The sequence below is a fragment of the Anolis carolinensis genome, unplaced genomic scaffold, assembly GCF_035594765.1.
Source record: "Anolis carolinensis isolate JA03-04 unplaced genomic scaffold, rAnoCar3.1.pri scaffold_11, whole genome shotgun sequence".
In the NCBI taxonomy this organism is placed as follows: domain Eukaryota; kingdom Metazoa; phylum Chordata; class Lepidosauria; order Squamata; family Dactyloidae; genus Anolis; species Anolis carolinensis.
In genome coordinates, this window is record NW_026943822.1 from 23,571,220 (window position 1) to 23,593,532 (window position 22,313).

General features: G+C 41.4%; 1 protein-coding gene across 4 annotated transcripts in view; it reads right to left on the reverse strand.

Moving 5' to 3' along the window:
• thsd4 (thrombospondin type 1 domain containing 4) overlaps positions 1–22,313 on the reverse strand; it is a 217,034-nt gene that overhangs the window by 121,487 nt on the left and 73,234 nt on the right. For all 4 annotated transcript variants that reach the window (XM_062963309.1, XM_062963311.1, XM_062963310.1 and 1 more), the window contains one exon: positions 3,441–3,577. In XM_062963309.1, coding sequence (XP_062819379.1) covers positions 3,441–3,577 — 137 coding nt within the window. The remainder of the gene's footprint in view (positions 1–3,440; positions 3,578–22,313) is intronic.

Below are 22,313 nucleotides of genomic sequence, written 5' to 3' on the forward strand. Positions count from 1 at the left end.
GGAAAACATATATCAACTCCGAACAGACTTTGGATGGAGTAGAAGTTACAGAGGCCGCTTGTTTAAAGGCGCCCCAGGACTCGGTGTTGAGCGAGGGGGTCTGCGTATTTCAACCTAAACCTAAATTAGGAAACTGGCCAACGTACATAAATATATGACGGCCGGAGTGGGAGGAAATGGATTGCTGGAATCACCGGGTTTCGGGACTGCAAACTGAGGCAATGCGGGCAGTTATGACTCAACGCAAGAGGTCATTCATATAAAGGAAGAAATATCTCCCTCTGAGGGACCTTACGATAGGTGTGTATGTTTCACTCTGCTGCAAAGCTTCAAAGGTGTGTGTTTGTGCAGGAGAAGTTGGTAACTTTGGATCAAGTGGTGTCTGACTGCAGTCGTCATGAATGCAAGTTTTTTTCTTCATCCCTATTTTGGAGTTAACACAGATCGGTTAAATTTCATTCTTAAGGATGTTTCTCCACCTTGTGGCCAAAAAATGAAATGAAGAACAGGAGTTTTGTAAAACTGGAGATTAGAGTTGTGCACGAAATTCGTTTCTCCCGTTTCTTTCATTTCTTCAGGGGCACGAAACAGGAAGCCCAACTCCCTGCATGAAAATCAGCATGACACGAAAGCTTGCTTTTGCCTGCAGCCGAGCACCTCCCAGAAGTTGCTTCCTTGCCTTGGAAAGAGACTGTATGTGTGGGGTACAGGCCCAGAAAGTGTTCACGCCTGCCAGTACTTGCAGCTGAGCACTTCTTATTCTTGAGTAAGAGGTGCTCGGCTTCATGCACATGTGCTTTCCGGGCCTGCCTCCCACACACACACTCTTTTTCCAAGGAGAGTGCACATGTGGCATAGTGTGGAGGCCCAGAAAGTGTGCATGCCTGCCAGTACCAGCAGCCGAGCGCCACTTACTCTGGAGTAAGAGGTGCTTGGCTGCATGCGCATGTGCTTTCCAGCCTGCCTGCCACACACACACTCTTTTTCCAAGGAGAGTGCACATGTGGCATGGTGTGCAGGCCCAGAAAGCGTGAGTGCCTGCCAGGGCCTGCAGCCAAGCGCCTCTTACTATAGAGTAGGATCAGCAAGTAAGCCAGGAAGGAGAGCATGCGTGGGAAGCTCTCCCCATAATGGTCTCATAGAAAATGGACCTTTTGGGGCCTCAAACCGAAAACAGATATCTGTCCTCCCGATTTTGGAACCCACCGAAAGCCGGGACACGAAACGGGTCAAGGTTTACGCCGAATACACAACCCTACTGAAGTTATCAACATCTAACGAAACTTCTACATTATGTTTCTCTGATGGAAGATACAACAACAGTCTAAATGCCATATTAGTTCTGCCTAGAGTAAACCCAATGAAATGAGTGGGACTTAGGGTGCATCTACACTGAAGAATGAATGTAGTTTAACCTCGCTTGCTACAGAATCATAAAAGTTGTAGTTGTACAAGATCTACCACTTTCTCTATCAAACTACAACTCCCTTGATCTCCTAACACTGAGCCACAGCAGTTCAAGTGGGGCAAAACTGAATTCATTCTACAGTGTAGATGCACCCCAAGATGCCAAAGCTGCTTTTATGGTGAGATTCCTTAAAGTAGTGAAGATCTATTGCATTGTATCACTACATGGCACGTTTCCAGCTAACAGGTACAGTTATAGTGCCAACTCAGGACATATTGGAGGAGAAATTTCATTGGTCCACAGCATGAGATAGCTTTTTAAAAAGCACTGCTTTTCTGAGTCTAGTAGTTCCACATACTCCATCCAGCAGATGTCAGCAAAGGCCCATTTAACTCACTGTCTTGTGAGTTTAAGCACTTTTTTCACTCTTCAGAAATTTGTCAACTCAATAAGGGTATATCTATACTGAAGAATTAATGTTTTCTGTTGTTGTGTCCCTTCAAGACATTTCCAATTTATGGTGAACCTATCATGGGGCTTTCAGAATTACCAAGTGGGTTTTCATGAACCAAGGGAGATTTGAACCCTTATCTCCAGAACTGAAGTCCGACATTCAAATCATTATTCCATGTCTATTGAATCAATGGCATTCAGACCCATATTTTTGAGGTTACCCATCCTTACGTTGGTCTTTATTTTGGAGTCTACATGTTTCCAGCTCCCAGGGTTGGGCTTCACAACTGGGCTTTCTGCGAACACCACGCTCTCAACACAGGACACATCAGCAATCCGTTTTACAAACCAACACCCTGTCCTCAGGTAACCCTGATTCTGTAAGAACACGTCAAAAACCACAGCTGAAGGTGAAAAGCAAGCCTGTGGATTTATGAGTCAACGGTTGCTTCTTGGAAGCAGTTGCTAGACTCCAATGGCATCAAGATTTTACAGACAGATGACTCCAGGTCAAAGAACAAGTTGACCACTTTGTGTAGCCTTGGGCTAGTCGATCACTAGTATTGGCTTAATTTGCAACTTTGAGTGGCATTGGGTTAGTCAACCACTTTGAGTAGTATGGGGCTAGCTGACCACTTCGTGTAGCATTGGGTTAGTTGACCACGTTGTGTAGCATTGGATTAGTTGACTACTTTTGTTAGTTGATCACTGAATAGCACTGGGCTATTTATCCAAGACTCACTTATCCAAGGTTCTGGAGTATCCAATGCATTTTTGTAGTCAATGTTTTCCATATATCGCAATATTTTGGTACTAAATTCATAAATACAGTAATTACAACATAACATTACTGCCTATTGAACTACTTTTTCTGTCAAATTTGTTGTCTAACATGATGTTTTGGTGCTTCATTTGTAAAATCATAACCTAATTTGATGTTTAATAGGCTTTTCCTTAATCCTTATTATCCAAAATATTCGCTTATCCAAGGTTCTGCCGGCCCGTTTAGCTTGGATAAGTGAGACTCTACTGTACCCCTAAAGCAATGAGTTTACTGCTTTTCCAAAGCTTGGAATTATTTTTATAAATGGATCCCAGAATTCCCCAGCCAACAACAGACCAACAACAGACCAAAAATGTAACTCTTCCAAATTCTAGTCTCCTTCAACAGAACGAGCTGCTCCTAGTTTGCAAAACTCCCAGCTGAGGGTTCGCATAGTCGGCTTGGATCAAAACAGCGATGGTTTTCTGACCTTGAACTTTGCATCTAGCAATAAATAACCCAAACTCCAAACATCTCTATCATCTACAAAGTGCCCAACTATGCTTTGAAGGACTAAAAATAAAGACCCGCGAACATGTGTGATATTGTCCAGATGTGGACAAGCAAGTCAACCAAAACGAGTTATTACGCCGGAAGGGAATAAAACAATGTCTGTCTATAATAGGAAAACCACCGGCCTAGGAAAGCAACCCCTGGAAAAACAAAACCAACAAAAAACACCACTTTGAATAAGTAAATTAGCAAAAATGACACTGGATGGACAATGTAGAATATCTAGGCAAGCATTGTGTTTACCTTGCACTGTCCGGACACACAGATGGAGGTCCCGTTTTGGTCACAGGGAGTCCCGTCAATGACCTTTTCTGCTTGACGCACGTAGAATCGGTAGCCCATGGCTCGGCAGTTCAGCTCACATTTCTGGCTACCCTTCACTGAAAGAAAGGACAGGATGTTTAAGACAGATTGAACGGGCTGCAATTCCTTCTCATGCAAAGCTCTCCAAAATACAGGCTTTGTCTTGGACCAGGATTTGCTCCGTTGTGTACTATCTTCCCACAATTTCCTTTGGCATTTTTGATGTTGCAATACATGATTGAAGGAAATGGGTACTGAAATTCGTACCAGTTTGCTATCTTTCATCTAGAATTCCAACATCCAAAATTATTCGCATGGATGGCTGAGAGATAGTTATGCCTTTGTTTTCTGGTGATTCAACGGGCACCAACTTAGCTCTACTTTAAAAAAACATTGGATGCTCAAGTCCCCTGATATACAATGGCATAATAAAATGGTGTTTCTTATATAAAATGGTAAAATTATGGCTTCCTATTGCAATTTCTTTTGGAATATTTGCAAGCCGTGGGCGGATGAATGTGGATACACGATCCATGGATACAATGTCACAATGGTAAGTCTAATAATAATAATAATAATAATAATAATAATAATAATAATTATTATTATTATTATTATTATTATTATTATTATAACTGGGATCTGCACGCATCATCCGAAAATACATCACACAGTCCTAGACACTTGGGAAGTGTTCAACTTGGGATTTTGTGATATGAAATCTTGTTTGCTGTGTCATAATAAAATAATAATATTAATAATAATAATAATAATCCCTCATCATCATCATCATCCCTACTGGGATCTGCACACATCATCCAAAAATATTTCACACAGTCCTAGACACTTGGGAAATGTTCGACTTGTGATTTTGTGATATGAAATCCAGCATATTTATCTTGTTTGCTGTGTCATAATAAAATAATAATTAATAATAATAATAATAATAATAATAATAATAATAATAATAATAATAATGGGATCTGCGTGCATCATCCGAAAATACATCACACAGTCCTAGACACTTGGGAAGTGTTCGACTTGTGATTTTGTGATATGAAATCTTGTTTGCTATGTCATAATAAAATAATAATATTAATAATAATAATAATAATAATAATCCCTCATCATCATCATCATCATCCCTACTGGGATCTGCACACATCATCCAAAAATACTTCACACAGTCCTAGACACTTGGGAAATGTTCGACTTGTGATTTTGTGATATGAAATCCAGCATATTTATCTTGTTTGCTGTGTCATAATAAAATAATAATTAATAATAATTAATAATAATAATAATAATAATAATAATAATAATAATAATAGGATCTGCGCGCATCATCCGAAAATACATCACACAGTCCTAGACACTTGGGAAGTGTTCGACTTGTGATTTTGTGATATGAAATCTTGTTTGCTATGTCATAATAATAATAATAATAATAATAATCCCTCATCATCATCATAATCATAATCATCATCATCATCATCATCCCTGCTGGGATCTGCACGCATCATCTGAAAATACATCACACAGTCCTAGACACTTGGGAAGTGTTCGACTTGTGATTTTGTGCTACGAAATCCATTATTATTATTATTATTATTATTATTATTATTATTATTGGCAATGGCACAGCAAAATGACTTTCGCCTTCTTTGCCAAATAGTGCTGGTACCTCACCTAACTCCAAGGAATGACAAATTCTATTATTTTACCCACTCTACAAAATGGCAAATAATTCAAACAAGTGCTGGAGAGAGTCAGATGATTTGCCAAACATTACAACAGAGCATTTTTCAGCATAGTGATCGACATACAGAAAAGGTAAGGTTTGCTCACTGGAAGGGTTTTGGGACATTTTGGAACCAGGGTGGGTGCAGAACGCACGGGTTTGGAAGGTCGTTGTTGGTGGAAAGGAAGATCAGCCCTGCGTAATTCTACCTTCCCGTATTATTAAGCCTTCTTGGGGTTTCCACCTCCCATCAGCCCCAACCCCACAAACTTCAAAGCCTTGCTTGCCACCGCTCATCTTCCAGTGAGTGCGGAGACTGATTGCTGGCCCAGGAGATCACAGAATGGGAGAAGGAATGCAGCACGAAGTCTGTTCCTCATCACGGTTTGCTCAGGAGCAGCTGGCCTCCAGCTCTGCGGGTTTGTCTCCACAATTACACAATGGAAGACGAGAAGGGGTGCATCGACACTGTAGAAGGAAGTACTGTATATCCGTCACCAGGGGCTGATGGTTTGACTGATGCTTCAGAGAGGGTTGTGAGCTTCCCTGTGGCACAAAGTGACGGGCCTTCAAGAAATGATGACTCTCTCTCTGAGAAAACCAGCTCGGAAAGTGCAGGGCTACTAATCTTCATTAGTAGAATTAGAATTCGTTTGGCACCACTTTAACTAGAAGGCGGGGCCAAGAAGACATCTTTCCACCGTGTCTCCTGTATCAATTTAATGATATAATAATATATAATAATACTAGCTGTGCCCGGCCACGCGTTGCTGTGGCAAAGTGGTGGTGGTATTGGGTAAAAATTGTTGTGTAATTTTTATTTGACGTTATTTGCAATTTTTTATTAATTTTATTGTAAGTTATATTTTTATTTATTATATTTTATTATTTTCTTGTATTATTTTTAGTTATTTTCTGTTATTATAGTATTTTATTGTATTAATTTTTTAGTGTTTTTAATTATTTTTTATTGGGTTGCTAGGAGACCAAGTTGGAGGAGCTTAGCCTTCTAACTGGCAACAATTGGATAAAAGCAATTATTCCTCTTTCTCTCTAATTAGGACTTTATTTTTCTTTTCTTTTTGTTGTATCAACCTAGAGGCATGGATGATGGGTTGTGTTGTCAAATTTCGAGGTTGGGGGGCCTGTAGTTTTGTTGTTTTGTGGGTCGCCGTGATGCCATCACTCTTTTATATATATATATACTATACTAATATTATAATATATTGTATACTAGCTGTGCCCGGCCACGCGCTGCTGTGGTGAAGTATGGTGGTATGGGAAATAAAGTACAGTAGAGTCTCACTTATCCAACATAAACGGGCCAGCAGAATGTTGGATAAGCGAATATGTTGGATAATAAGAAGGCATTAAGGAAAAGCCTATTACACATCAAATTAGGTTATGATTTTACAAATGAAGCACCAAAACATCATGTTAGACAACAAATTTGACTGAAAAAGTAGTTCAATACACAGTAATGCTATGTAGTAATTACTGTATTTATGAATTTAGCACCAAAATATCACGATATATTGAAAACATTGACTACAAAAATGCGTTGGATAATCCAGAACGTTGGATAAGCGACTGTTGGATAACTGAGACTCTACTGTATTGAGGAATTGGTGGTAGTTAAGGTAAAGGGTAAAGGTTTTCCCCTGACATTAAGTCCATTATAAATGGGTTATACAGCTGTGTGGAAGGGCCTTGAGTCTATCCCATATAATCCAGTTAAAATCAGATAATATGTATTTTATAGGCAGTGTGGAAGAGGCTTAAGTGAGGCCTAACTCTGCCTGCCCCCTGGGCGAGTGGGTTGCTAGGAGACCAAGTGGGCGGAGCTTAGCCTTCTAACTGGCAGCAATTGGATAAAAACAATTCTTTCTCTCCCTCTAATTAGGACTTTATTTTTCTTTTCTTTTTGTTGTATGAACGTAGAGGCATGGATGAGGGGTTGTGCTGCCAAGTTTAGTGTTTCTGGGATGTGTAGTTTTGTTATTTTGTCCTAGGCCGAAATTTCATTACCCTTTTATATATAGAGATACATGTAATATTAATAATAATAATAATATTATGATGTAATACAATGTAATAATGATTATTATAATTCACGATTATAATTGTATATTTATATTACATGCAATATTACTAATAATATTGCAATATAGTCGTGTAATATAATACGTTGTATGTATATATACTAACCCTAACCCTGAGTCCCCTTCGGGGTGAGAAGGGCGGGATATAAATGTCGCAAATAAATAAATAAATATTTATTTATTTATTTATTTATTTATTTATTTATTATTTACAGCATTTATATTCTGCCCTTCTTTCTCACCCCGAAGGGGACTCAGGGCAGATCACATTACACATTTAGGCAAACATTCAATGCCTTTTAACATAGAACAAAGACAAGACAAACATAGGCTCCGAGCGGGCCTCGAACTCATGACCTCCTGGTCAGAGTGATTCATTGCAATTAATTGCACTGGCTTGCTCTCCCACCTGCGCCACAGCCCACTAAGCAACACAGCCCATTAAGCAACTACCATTGCTTAATGCTATGGGATTTGTAGTTTGGCAAGGCACCAGCACTCTGATAGTGAAGGCCAAAGACCTTGCAAATTATAGTTCCCTCAATTCCATAGCATTGAGCCATGGCAATTCAACCAAATTGCATTCATTCCATGGTGTAGATTCACCCAGGGTTGGCACTGCTCTCCTTTGTCTTATTTAACCCCTATTATCTTTTGAAATACAAAATATCAGTCTTAACTTTCTTCAGATGTTCAAGACAAGGGGAGATAGAAAAGCTTCTCTTTTTTTAAAGGTAAAACTGACAGAACCTATTACCATGTTTAGCCCCAAATCTTAAAATAGGAAAGCTAGTCCAGCAGTGATCCAAAGGAAAACAAAGCAAATCCGCCGTTCAAATAGCAGCGTGTTTAGAAACCGCAGCAAAGCAAGGAGAATGTGAAACAGGGTCGAGGATTCTCCGCGTCCCTCAAAAGAGCTTTGATAAAAAGGAAGGTCTTCGCTCGGGATGCAAACGCTCCATAACGTCATCCTTGAGCAATCCATAACTTAGTATCGAGCGTTTGGGGTAAATGAATTCAAGCTGGTGATGAAGATGTTGAAAGACCTCAATGGCCCAGGACTTCTCTGTTTGGTGGGATGCGTCTCCCCAACTCCCTATAAATCCTGGGAGTTCTAGTTCTAGTTTGTTGTGTCTTCCGCCTTTGTCAAAGAGCGATGGTGCCTCACCAAACAACAACTCCTAGGATAATCATAGGGCTTTTCTACACTGTCATATAATCCAGAATATCAAGTCAGATAATCCACATTATCTGCGTTGACCTGAGTCCACACCAACATATGATCCAGCTGTGGCGCAGCTGGCTAGTAACCAGCTGCAATAAATCACTACTGAGTTCGAAGCCTGGGTTGGGTTAAGCCCCCGACCATTAAATAGCTCGGCTTGTTGTTGACCTATGTAGCCCCGAAAGACAGTTGCATCTGTCAAGTAGGGAAATTTAGGTACGCTTTATGCGGGAGGCTAATTTAACTAATTTACAACATCATAAAACTGCCAGCAAAACACGAGGAAAGGAATGAGGAAGTACAGCCACTACTGGACAGTGAAGCAACAGCTCCCCCTGTGGCCGGAATCATGAAGCTGGAAAAAAAATGTTAAATGCCTCTGTGTCTGTCTACCCTGTTTCCCCGAAAATAAGACAGTGTCTTATATTAATTTTTGCTCCCAAATATGTGCTAGGTCTTATTTTCAGGGGATGTCTTATTTTTCCATGAAGAATTCACATTTATTCACAAAAAATGAACATTTATTATATATTGTGCAGTAGTTGTCATCACAAACCAGCATAACCAGCCAAAATGTGAATCCTAACAAGAATTTCTTGTTACTACCATTTTTTCCATGTACAACAATCTATGGTATGTACATTTACTGATCATGCATGTTCTGATGTTCTGTTTGGCGGGCATGCTTCCAAACAAAAACTTTGCTAGGTCTTACTTTAAGGGGAGGTCTTATATTTAGCAATTCAGCAAAACCTCTACTAGGTCTTATTTTCCGGAGATGTCTTATTTTAGGGGAAACAGGGTATATATGTTGTTTGTCTGTTGGCATTGAATGTTTCCCATATATGTGTTCATTGTAATCCGCCCTGAGTCCCCTTCGGGGTGAGAAGGGCGAAATATAAATACTGTAAATAAAAAATAATAATAAAAGTAGTGTGGATCGGAAGCACAAACCCTAAACATCAAGCCCCAATTGTTATGTGTGGGTTGGGTTCCCGATTTTCCCTTCCGCTTCTGCCTTGCTTGGCCAAGCTGCTTGCAATATAGTAGCTCTTGTGAATAATTAGAAACTTCCTTCTCCTTTGGCTCAGGCTTTCCTTCGCTTCCTGCCGAGCGAAAGATGAAAGTCCTACACGTTCAGGGAAGAAGTTTGGACCAAACAAGGGGAAAGAAGCTAAGGCTGACTGCGTTTTCCCAAACACTAGGAACACGTCCTCCAACTGTTCCAAATGGAAGCGACAATCCCAATTAACCCCATGCCTTCCCACTTTGGATCTGGAATGGTCCCCTCTTCCTCCCTTCATGATGCCTATTTCAATGAGCACCAACCCTCAGATTTGGACACAACTAGACTTAATGTTGAGGGAGAAATCTTTACCTTTACCCTAAGACTGGAGGACCTATAGGTGCTTGGAAAGTCCTTCCCCACCAAACTTTGCCGCTTGGCTTGCATCCTCCCCCATGCTCGTCCTGGATCGCTCTTCTGTTTAGCAAATGCTTGCAAGGAAGGTTATGGTGACTGGTTTTTGGGACAGGAAAGGTGTCCCAAAAGAGTGATCCAGGACAAGCGTGGGGGAAACTTGAGCGCATGCACATGCGCAGCTGCGAAAGAGGACGCTGCTGGTTGAGGACGCAAGCCAAGTGGCAAAGTTTGGTGGGGAAGGACTATCCAAACTCTTTTATCGCTATGATAACTGCCTAGATTTCAATGGGGACTATGTTGAGAAGTGGTATTTGGGTCTGGCTTTCAACTGCATATGGTAAATGTTTTCTCCTATACTTTTTGAGGACGCAAGCGGCAGAGTTTTGTGGGGAGGGAGTTGCCAAGCTCATTCATCGCTATGAGAAGTGCCTAGATTTGAATGGCGACTATGTTGAGAAGTGGTATTTGAGTCTGGCTTTCAACTGCATATGGTAAATGTTTTCTCCTATACTTTTTGAGGAAGCAAGTGGCAGAGTTTTGTGGGGAGAGAGTTGCCAAGCTCATTCATCGCTATGATAAGTGCCTAGATTTCAATGGGGACTATGCTGAGAAGTGATATTTGGGTCTGGCTTTCAACTGCGTATGGTAAATGTTTTCTCCTATACTTTGTTCATTTTTAATTCCAAAACGTAATCTACTTTCTGGATAGCCCTCGTATATCATCTTGAGGCAAACGCAAGCATTCATCCTGATTCATTCCATCCTGCTGGGAAGGGGTTAACTAACTCTCACAACATCTTTGCTCCCTCTGCCTTCATTCTTCCACTCGTTTCTGCATTCCGTTGGCACCCCTTCGGAAAAATGTGTGTGCCGAAGCCGGAAGGCAAAGAATAGCGGGAAAAGAAAGTTGCCCCTTCCTTTATCCAAGTGACACCATCAGGATCCTCGCTCGCTTGTCAAGGCAAGGAGGCCTCGCATGAATTGAGGCCAATCCATCAGCACCTTGAGTCACAATGGGAACGCTCTGAAGGCAACTGTGAAAATCTCAAAGGCTTCTTTTGAACGTGGGAGAGGCAGGAAACAGGGGGGTTTGGATTTCTCCAGCCATGTCAAGGATACTATGAAGTCATCTCCATAGCAATATATCTCTGGTTACCAGATGCAACACACACAGCAAGGATGTAGAGTTGTTGTTTATTCGTTCAGTCGCTTCCGACTCTGGCAACTCTCGCTCCATGTCTTGCTGGAGTCTTCCTTGCAGGATCTTGAGCATTATCTTACTGGCATGGGAAATAAGTCCCACTGTACGAAAGTTTGAGCATTCTTTAGCATTTCCCTTTTTTAGTATGGGAATATCAATTGATTGTTTCCCAATTGTGAAGCTGGAAAAATGTTAAAAATGCCTCTGAGTCTGTCTAATGTATGTTGTTTGTCTGTTGGCATTGAATGTTTGCCATATATGTGTTCATTGTAATCCGCCCTGAGTCTCCTTCGGGGTGAGAAGGGCAGAATATAAATACTGTAAATAAATAAATAATAAATAAATAACAATGATAATAATAATGCTTTATTTTTCTATCCCTCCACCATCTCCCCAAAGGGACCCGGGGCGGCTAACATGGGGCGATGCCCAAAACAAAACAGAATAAAGCAATTACAATGAATATCAAAACAAAAACAGTAATAACATAAATCAAATCAAATAAACAATTTAAACATTTTAAAAATACAATAAAACACATACAATCAGAACAAATGAATAATAATACAGCATCAGCCACGGGAGATAAAAGGGGTCGAGCATATAAAACACAATATCCAAAGCTTTAATAAAGGGCATAAATAAGTGTCAGAGAGTCAACTGGGATAATATGGGATAAGGTAAGGTAGGAAGGGATTAAAGTGCTAAATCTGATGGCCATTCTCATGTTTTATAATAATAATAATAATAATAATAATAATAATAATAATAATAATAATTTTATTTTTATACACCACCTCCATCTCCCCGGGGGGGCTCGGGGCGGCTTACAAATACAAAACGAACATACAGTAACATCAAGTACCGAAAAACACGCAAATAAAGTCATAATCTATATATATAAAAAAGTGATGGAATCCTGGCGACCAACAAAACAAAAAAACTAAACACCCCACAACCTCGAAAATTGACAGCACAACCCATCATCCACACCTCTAGGTTGATACAACAAAAAGAAAAGAAAAATAAAGTCCTAATTAGAGGGAGAGGAATAATTGTTTTTATCCAACTGCTGCCAGTTAGAAGGCTAAGCTCCGCCCACTTGGTCTCCTAGCAACCCACTCAGCCCAGGGGACAGGCAGGGTTAGGCCTCACTTAGGCCTCTTCCACACTGCCTATAAAATACAAATTATCAGATTTTAACTGGATTAGATGGCAGTGTAGACTCAAGGCCCTTCCACACAGCTATATAACCCATTTATAATCTTATATTATCTGCTTTAACTGGATTATCTGGACTCCACACCTTTACCCTTTACCTTAACTACCACCAATTCCTCAATACTTAATTTCCCATACCATCATACTTCGCCACAGCAACGCGTGGCCGGGCACAGCTAGTCATTAATAAATCACAGGTTAAAATACAGCAATGAAATCATAAAATGAACTGGGCAAAAGTGCGCTAAGTGGGACTTGTAAACATGGAGGAAGTTAAAAGTGCTATGTTTTCCATATTGTTGGCATAGGGCATGCATCACCTTGAGAGCATCAGCTTTCAAAGATTTTAAACATTTCCGCTGGGATCCCATCGTCTCCTGCTGCCTTGTTATTAGCAGTGCTTCTTAAGGCCCATTCAACCTCACTCCTCAGAATAGGTTTCCCCTCTGACAATGTGAGGAGGGAGGTATTTTGAGACGACTAGGATTCTGACTCATTATTAAAGTTGCCGTGTGCCATCAAATCATTTTCCAACATCTGATGCCTCTATCAAAGAGGATCTTGGCAAGCTGTGTCCAGAGTAGGGTTGCCATTGCCATCTTCTGAGACTATGAGAGACTACGACTTGGTCGAGGTCACCCAATGGGTTTCCATACCTGAGAAGAGAGTCAAAATCTTGTCTCCTTGAAAATCAATCCAAGATTCATACCAGCTCTCATCTCGCTTTACTAGCATTCATCTTCATCTTCGGTGCCTACTTTCTGGAAAATTATTCAACACTAGTTCATTCTAGGTCACGGGATGGCAACTCTCCATCACTCAACCGTGCTTGTTCCAATAACATACCACTGATTGAGAACCTCATGTTGCCAGTGGTTGCCTATGAAAGAGTTTATGGGAACGACCCTGATGGAATGCTGCTTGTTTACTCCAAGAAACTGCTCTGGATGGAGAGTATTCTGCCATTAAAATGTGCACATAAATCCTCTCCCCCACCCCCAAAATAGCTCTTTCAAGTTATCTTTCATATCCCAACTGCAAGGTCGCATTCTCATTTAACTCTATTTTTGATTTCATTGCATTTAGATATTTTGTCCTTATTAGGTCAGGAGAGGAGCCTTCTTTGCTTTGAGAGCATCAATTGAAAACACTCACTCACCGGGAGCCGTTTTGAATTCCTCAGTTTCACTGAATTTGGCTTCTGGCAAACTCTTTCTTAGTATGGTTCACAAAATGTTCCTCCTTGCATTACATTTCTGTGTGTGCGTATCACATATGTACTCAATAAGCCATTCTAAGCCTTGACCTTACACACCTATCGAACTGAATGGGACTTCCTTCAGTGTTGGGATATGGAATCAAGAGGAAATTATTCTCCCAGGAATGCCATGAAAATTAGAAAGCCATGCTGGTGAACCAAAGACCCAAGTTTACTAAAATAAATCCTTTTCTGTCCTACATTCCAACAAAACAAGGTCTGAATAGAAGGTGACCCTCATATTGGCACCTATGTATCCTAAAATAGCATCTAAAAAATGGCCAGATCGCTCATGAGTTATACATGTACTGGGCTAAATTTTTCATTCAACCAGAATATTTAGCAGGTCTATTATCTTTCCAGACCAGACATCTAAACGGGCTTTGAACAGACTATCTCCATGTAAACAACCCTGTCCTCTTTCCTTGTTCATCCAAAAATCTTCAACTAATAAATCACACTCCATAAACTTCAGAAGCTACCTAGTATGGTTTGGACTTTGCTTCTTCCAATTCTACTGTCGCACCTCAGGTTAGCTTCACTTGCTAAAGACACCAGACTGCACACCAAATGCAGTCTTTTGTAGTTTATTAGGGAATAGGGAGAAGATAGTTCATAAAAGGCAAACGTTCAGTTCCAAAAGATAGTTATAAAAACAAGGCTGTAAGAACAAAATCCATGGAAACATTAGGCATGAAACAAGGTCCTTAAAATGAAGCCAAAGTCCCAGAAACGAGGATACATTCAGGCTATAAGATAATACAGGAGAGCAGACTTGGTTCTTGATTCAAGCAAAGAAATTGCTTTGACAAAGATTTCCCTCTCAGCAGATTGTCTTAATAGCATAACATGAAGGCATTTCTTTGCCCTTTGAACTCCCTCTTATTTGCTATTCTGAGACTTCTGCGCAACCCCCAAAATTCCAAACAACTAGCTTGATCTAGAGACGTGGCCTCGTCGCTTTCGCTTTCAAGGCCACAGGGCTCGTTAGTGTAATCAGGCTGAGGCTGGGAGCTGCTCTCCCTTTCTGCTTCTTGCACCTGAAAACCATCATCAGTAACAACAACATTTCTTCCCATGGGAAAGCCTCCCTGCTCCTCATCTCCCACAGCAGGAACACTCTGCACCTGAATCCCATAATTCCCATCAGAGTCATCTTGAAACTCATCCTGAACCTGAATCCCATCATCTTGAAAATGCATCCCAGAATCCTCATCAGAGTCACACAAAGGCTGAGTCGCAACATCTACAATAGGACTGCCATTCTCCTCTGGCCCTGAATGGGACCTCTTACATTGGGATTCTTCACCTTCTTCATCTGAGGAGGCTTCTATAGATCAGATATGAGAGTAGGCTTCTCATCATAGGATATCTGAGCTGCAGGATTCTGGGCACTGTGGCCCATGAAGGTCATTCTCTCCATTCTTGTTTTGCGCCAGATCCACTGCTCACCAAAACTCCACCATCTAACAATGACCATCTGAGGTAAGGGACTCCACCTTTCACTCATTACCATCTGGGGTAGGGAAGCTCCTGGAAAACTGTGTCCATATAGGACTTTCTGGCTCAGAACGATTTCCACCCGAGACACACCCCGTAGACACTCGGTCATCAGTCTGCTTGGTCTGCCATGACAAATGCAATCCATAATCCTCTCCGTATTGAAAGCCATGCAACAAATTCCATCTTACGTAATAGACACCAAAATAGTTGGTGCAGCTTTACAGATGTTCCAGTAAATTAACCCAGCCCCTCCCTGGAAGCACAGTAGGAGGATGAAAAAAGAAGGTTTTGAGATTATAAATGCTCACTTTTCTATGTTTTTGACAGCTGAGATGCCATCAAAGAGACTGGTTTTGAGGGAGGAAAGGCTAGTATTGAAGTTTGGTAATGCATTTCCCAGATCCTGGGATAGAAGCTGATAATATCATTATGAAGATACAATAACACAAGACATCCATACACTGATGTCTGTTTCTGATCTTGCCATTCTCTAAAGCAGGCATGGGCAAACGTTGGCCCTCCTGGTGTTTTGGACTTCAACTCCCACAATTCCTAACAGCCTACCGGCTATTAGGAATTGTGGGAGTTGAAGTCCAAAACACCAGGAGAGCCAAAGTTTGCCCATGCCTACTTTAGAGTTATGAATATGGTTTTGAAGCCATCTGACCATGGGTGGAGATCTGGTCATTCATCTACATCCTCAAGTTGGCTTGACATGCTCAACTTCATGTCCATCACCATCTAGGACAGTGGTTCCCAAACTTTGGTCTCCTAGGTATTTGGACCTCAGTACCCAGAATTCCTGTTAGTCAACCTGGCTGAAGCTTCTGGGACTTGAAGTTCAAAACACCTTCATGAGCAAAGTTTGGCAACCACTGATCTAGTTTGCCCATTCCTACTCTAAAGTTATGAATATGGTTTTGAAGGCATCTGACCATGGGTGGAGATCCAGTCATACATCTACATCCTCAAGTTGGCTTGACATGCTCAACTTCATGTCCATCACCATCTAGGACAGTGGTTCCCAAACTCTGGTGTCCTAGGTATTTTGGACCTCAGTACCCATAATTCCTGTTAGTCAACCTGGCTGAAGCTTCTGGAACTTGAAGTTCAAAAGACCTCCATGAGCAAAGTTTGGCAACCACTGAACTGGGGGTTCCTTGTCTGTCAACTGTCAACGTCAACTTATGATGACCCCAGGAATGAGCGATCTCCAAATCCCTCTATCCTCAAGAACCCTTTGAGGACCCACAAGACTCTTATATATGGTTCCATGTCTCAAACCAAAAAAGTTTCTCTGGGTATTTTGTAGGCCCTGGTATTCTTGAGCCAGAAATCTTTCATTTCAATAAGTTTTGCTCTTATCCATAATTTTGTATATCCACACAATGTCCAAGAACATACCATCCTTGGATTCAGAGGCTGTACTGTATTCCAGATTTCTTTCTCTTTTCCCTTTCTTGGAATATTTGTAGGTTTTTTAAAATCTGTAATTGGAAAAATCTTCAATAAAGAGTATTTTTCGCATAACCCTCCACTGGGTGTCTCCACTGCACTACGCAGATGTGAAGTTTCCGACTGACAGGTAGGAAGGATTTCGTCAGTGTGGCGTTTTTTTAATTTCTTATCTTTAAATAGCTTGCTTTCCTCACTGTTTATGGAAAAGAAAAATCTCCGACCCAACATTGCCCCGTGTCCACCCACCCTGCATATAAGATAAAGGCTCCATATGGAATGCATGTTTAGTAGACGTTGGAGGAGATGTCATACAAGACAAATGATTTGATGGAAACCGTTCTTCTAAGGAAAAGAGCTCATGCTTTTTTGCCTCATTGCCCAAAATGATCGCAAGAGTATTTCAGCTCACCATAGTTGACATATAACATGATGCACATGTCTTACATCAAGATATGAGAAGAACCAGACAGCATATCAGAGGTTATATAGAGCCATCTTGACTGGAAGCCATGGATAGATTTGCCTCCTTTGTGAATTTGTCTAGATCAGAGAAGATCTACAAGGAAGGAATAGAGATATTTGAGTACAACATTGAGTTCTGGGATGGATGGAGGGGCCAGGCTGTGGCGCAGCTGGCTAGCAACCAGCTGCTATAAATCACTACTGACCGAGAGGTCATGAGTTCGAAGCCCGGGTCGGGTTAAGCCTCCGACCATTAATAGCCCCGGCTTGCTGTTGACCTATGCAGCCCCGAAAGACAGTTGCATCTGTCAATTAGGGAAATTTAGGGACGCTTTATGCGGGAGGCTAATCTACAACACCATAAAACTGCCAGCAAAACACGAGGAAAGGAATGAGGAAGAACAGCCACTACTGGACGGTGAAGCAACAGCTCCCCCTGTGGCCGGAATCATGAAGCTGGAAAAATGTTAAAAATGCCTCTGAGTCTGTCTAATGTATGTTGTTTGTCTGTTGGCATTGAATGTTTGCCATATATGTGTTCATTGTAATCCGCCCTGAGTCCCCTTCGGGGTGAGAAAGAAGGGCGGTATAGAAATACTGTAAATAAATAAATAAATGGGTATATTTTGCATGTGTTCCCATGCTTGGAGGATCTTCTGTATGGTCTGGGGACAAAATTACCCCCAAGAAGATTTGGGAACCAAATCTGAAGACAAAATGATGAGACTTTTTATGGCGCCTTAGATCTTCTGTGAGATCACCGTTGACCATGAAATCTCTGGAGATGTGTCTTGGGTCATCTGAAAACCCGACTCCAAGAAGAGTCCATATGTCACCATAATTTCACCAAAGGAGGCCTTTGAGATTGCCATTTTAAGTCATCTTCCTTGCCAGAGAAGGATTATGAAAGTCATCCTTCAACAGATCACATTCAAAGTTTGGAACCATTTCCACAGATCTCCTGCCAAGAGTTGGCACAAATGTCTTTTGGGTGGCATGAAATCCACACTTTAAATCTAAATCTGGGATTTGGCCCTCCAGCCTTGGTGTAATGAATGCTAAGAGAGGAGGCCATAGGAAGAGACAATAGACAAAGGAGAAATTGAACGTAAATCCTTCCTAGGGAGATAGTGCCAAGGTGGCCTCGGTTTACCTTCTTAATCTTCCCCGAAAGCTCAGCGGATTATGAGAGTTTCCCGCTCTCTGTACAATCTTTTGGAGCGCAATCCCACAACAGCATTGTGCCACATCACAAAAAAGTGACATCTCAAGATAGGAGGAGGAGAGGACAAGAACGTCAAGTTGAAGCTCATAAGACGCAAAGCTACATTCCAAGCCATGATTCAAGGAGAATATTATTTATGTTCACCGAGTCAAACAGCTTATGAGTTTCCCTTCAGACAAAAGGGGCGATAAAACCTTCACAGAACAATCTCTGACATTAACTTCTTTTTTTCCCTTCAAAATGATGAGCAATGTTCTAAAGTTTCTGGGAATCCATGACAGCTCACCAAGTTCAAAGCCAACAAAATTTGAAAAAACATGCACAAGGGCTATCTTTTGGGTGTCTGATATAAATGATTTAAGAGATACAGGGGCCAAGATACTCTGGGTTTGTAAATTTATATTAATGTAGTTGAGTTGTGGTTGTGCTGCATGACTTTTCTGCTCAATACCTATATCGCGCGACTGGTTGTATATCTACCAATGGGATAATTGTTTTCCTAATTGGCGTTGTGTGTTTTCTTTGCTATCTGGTCATGTTCCAGAAGCATTCTCTCCTGACGTTTCACTCACATCTATGGCAGACATCCTCAGAGGTTGTGAGGTCTGTGGGAAACTAGGCAAGTGGGGTTGATATATCTGGACTTCATTTTTCATGAGTCCTCGCAGTTTGCAAAGATGGCTACATCTTCTGGGAATTGAAGTCCAAGATATTAGATGGACCAGAAGTTGGGGATCACTGAGTTGCCTTCCTGCCATTTCATCTCCCTGCTCTCTTTTCCAAAGACTATTCATGATTTTAGCTTATATTGAGCATTACCTTGCATGGGTTTACATATTCTATATTTATGTATTTTATATTTCTTTGGAATAGTTCAAAATGGTCACCGTCCACCTTTATGTCGGCTTGAATCTGGAGCCGCTGAAACTACCTTTGCCATACTAGACAAGGCAAGCTAAGCAACCAAGTTGCTGAAAGGTTATTAATAAAAGTTAAATTGCCTGAATATAATTGCCAACAATGGCTTCAACTTCCCACTGACTGCTCCCCTCAGGCGGAGCCGTGGCATATTAATCTTATAATAGAAACGTTACAAGGTTTTAGCGCTTTCCAGCTCACTGTTCCCAAACAATTACGGGGGACTGTTCCCTTCTTGCTCTAACTTGGCTCTCTTGGATATTTTGAAATTTTTCATCAGGCCTGACCTTTAAGGTCCTTCGGAACTACCTCTACTTATAATGAGATCACCCAAACCTGGGATTATTTTAGAAAAGCACAGGGGCAGCGGCGGTGGTGCCAAGGACGACGCTAATTCCTCCAAAAGTTATGTTTCTACTTGCCACAGGAAGCTTTCTGATCTTGGGTAATCGTGAATGGCAGGAAAATATATGAGGCAGCATGGTGCTGGGAGGTGGTGTTGACTGGAGACGCAAGAGGAAGGAACAAAAATTCATTCCCAAAGAGGATGGCGCACTAGGAAAGCCCAGATGGCAATAAAGGGGGATCGACGTTGGAGAATGAATGCAGTCAGACCCCTTTCGAACTGCCAAGGCTCAATGCTATGGGACCCTGGGAGTTGTGGTTTCACAAGGTCTTTAGCCTTCTCTGCCTCACCAAATTGCAACTCCCATAGCAGTTAAAGAGGTGATAAACGTCATTCATTCCTGAAGCAACCTAAGAAGAAGAACTGTAGGCAATTTTGAACAAGACGTTGCGTCACAACACCTGTGTTTGAGACTTAAATATTCATTTTTTTTGCTCTCAATGGCACAAAATTGGGCTTCTTTGGCAATGGTGATGGAAGGGATCGGTGAGTTTTTCAAGTGGTTCAGAGGATGGCACATTTCTTGCACTCGCCAATGGCAAGTGGAACATCTAGGTGCTATCAGCTTTTGTTCCTCTTTTGTGGAACATCTAGAAGCTATCAGCTTTGGCTCCTCTTCTATGGAACATCTAGGAGATATCAGCGTTGGTTCCTCTTTTGTGGAACATCTAGGAGATATCAGCTTTGGTTCCTCTTTTATGGAACATCTAGGAGATATCAGCTTTGGTTTCTCTTTTGTGGCACATCTAGAAGCTATCAGCTTTGGTTCCTCTTTTGTGGAACATCTAGGAGATATCAGCGTTGATTCCTCTTTTGTGGAACATCTAGAAGCTATCAGCTTTGGTTCCTCTTTTGTGGAACATCTAGAAGCTATCAGCTTTGGTTCCTCTTCCGTGGAACATCTAGGAGATATCAGCTTTTGTTCCTCTTTTGTGGAACATCTAGAAGCTATCAACTTTGGTTCCTCTTTTGTGGAACATCTAGGAGCTATCAGCTTTGGTTCCTCTTTTGTGGAACATCTAGGAGCTATCAGCTTTGGTTCCTCTTTTGTGGAACATCTAGGAGCTATGAGCTTTGGTTCCTCTTTTATGGAACATCTAGGAAATATCAGCTTTGGTTCCTCTTCTGTGGAACATCTAGGAGATATCAGCTTTGGTTCTTCTTTGGTGGAACATCTAGGAGCTATCAGCTTTGGTTCCTGTTTTGTGGAACATCTAGGAACTATGAGCTATGGTTCCTCTTTCGTGCCATTCCTAGGTTTCCAACAATGGACCAAAGCACTGGATTCATCAAAAACAAAATAGTACAAATTTATTCTAGATTACTGGACCAAATTGACGCTTTCAAGAAAGACTGTTTCTACCTCCCTTGACATCTCCAAAATGAGCATGATTCACTATGGCCACATCAGCCATGAATTCCATATTCCCCAGTTGGAAAACTAAGCTCGTGGCCAGAAAACACTCAACGTCAGATAGCGAGCATTGAGGAACTCAACCAAAGTTAGATAAAGCATGCATTAAACCTTCGATGGAAATCTTATCTGGTGATATATTCCATCGTGAGATAAGGCATGAGTGTCAAACAAGTTGCTATGTCAAAATTATCAGGGAAGTGAAAGTCATTTAGTCAAAGAGATTATTTCAAATTTGCTGAAAGCATGTGGATTTGGCATGCATCTACACTGAATCATGGGACTTCCTTAAGGTCAATCTACACTGTAGATCAGGGATGGGCAAACTTGGGCCCTCCAGGTGTTTTGGACTTCAACTCCCACAATTCCTAACAGCCGGTAGGCTGTTAGGAATTGTGGGAGTTGAAGTCCAAAACACCTGGAGGGCCCAAGTTTGCCCATGCCTGGTTGTAGATGCACCCTTGATTCACGGATATTTCATTCCATCCTTCATATTTAATGTTTTCCTCTATGTTTGGATGGTCTAAAACCCTTCTTAAGTCCTCCTGGGTCTGATTTTCCTCTTTCTCCCTTAAACATTCATTGCGGATTGGGCATTGTGTCCGCTGAACAGCTTCGGATAGTTTTTCGAGTCTTATTTCCCCCCGAAACGGCACTCAGTAATTCAGGAGAGAGCTGTTGAAAGGCTGTGGCCAGTCTGCATGCATTTAATATGTTTTTCAGGGCAGGAGCCAATAAGGAATGGTTAGGATGGGGAGTGGATAATGGAGAACATCGGCATTTCTTTGGCGGGAAGAGGTACAATTTACAGCTCAAGTTTTTTTTTTTTTCCTTCCTCCTTGCAGTAAAGTTTTGGCCAAGGTTTTCCCATCCTTCTCCTCCCAGTTCAATTCTCCTCCCGGCTTGGATTATAGAAGGAGAGATGTTTCTCCTTCTATGGAATTGAACTTCAAGAACCGGGGACCAAAGTTGTCCAAAAGTTTCAGGAGATGGACTGAAACATGGACTTCGGAGATCAGGAAATCGGTAATAAAAACCCTCCTTGGGACCGTCATGCTTTCTCATCCTCAGAAGAGAGCCAGGCAACTGTTGTGGCTCAGGCTTTGCCTTTGAGTGATTCTGATGTGCCTTTGCATGACTCTGATGAAGATTCTGGGTTATATGTGCATAATGATGGGATTCAGGATGAATTTGAGGATGACTCTGATGCTGGGAATTGTAGGAGCGTTCCAGCTGTGGGAAATGAAGAGCAGGGA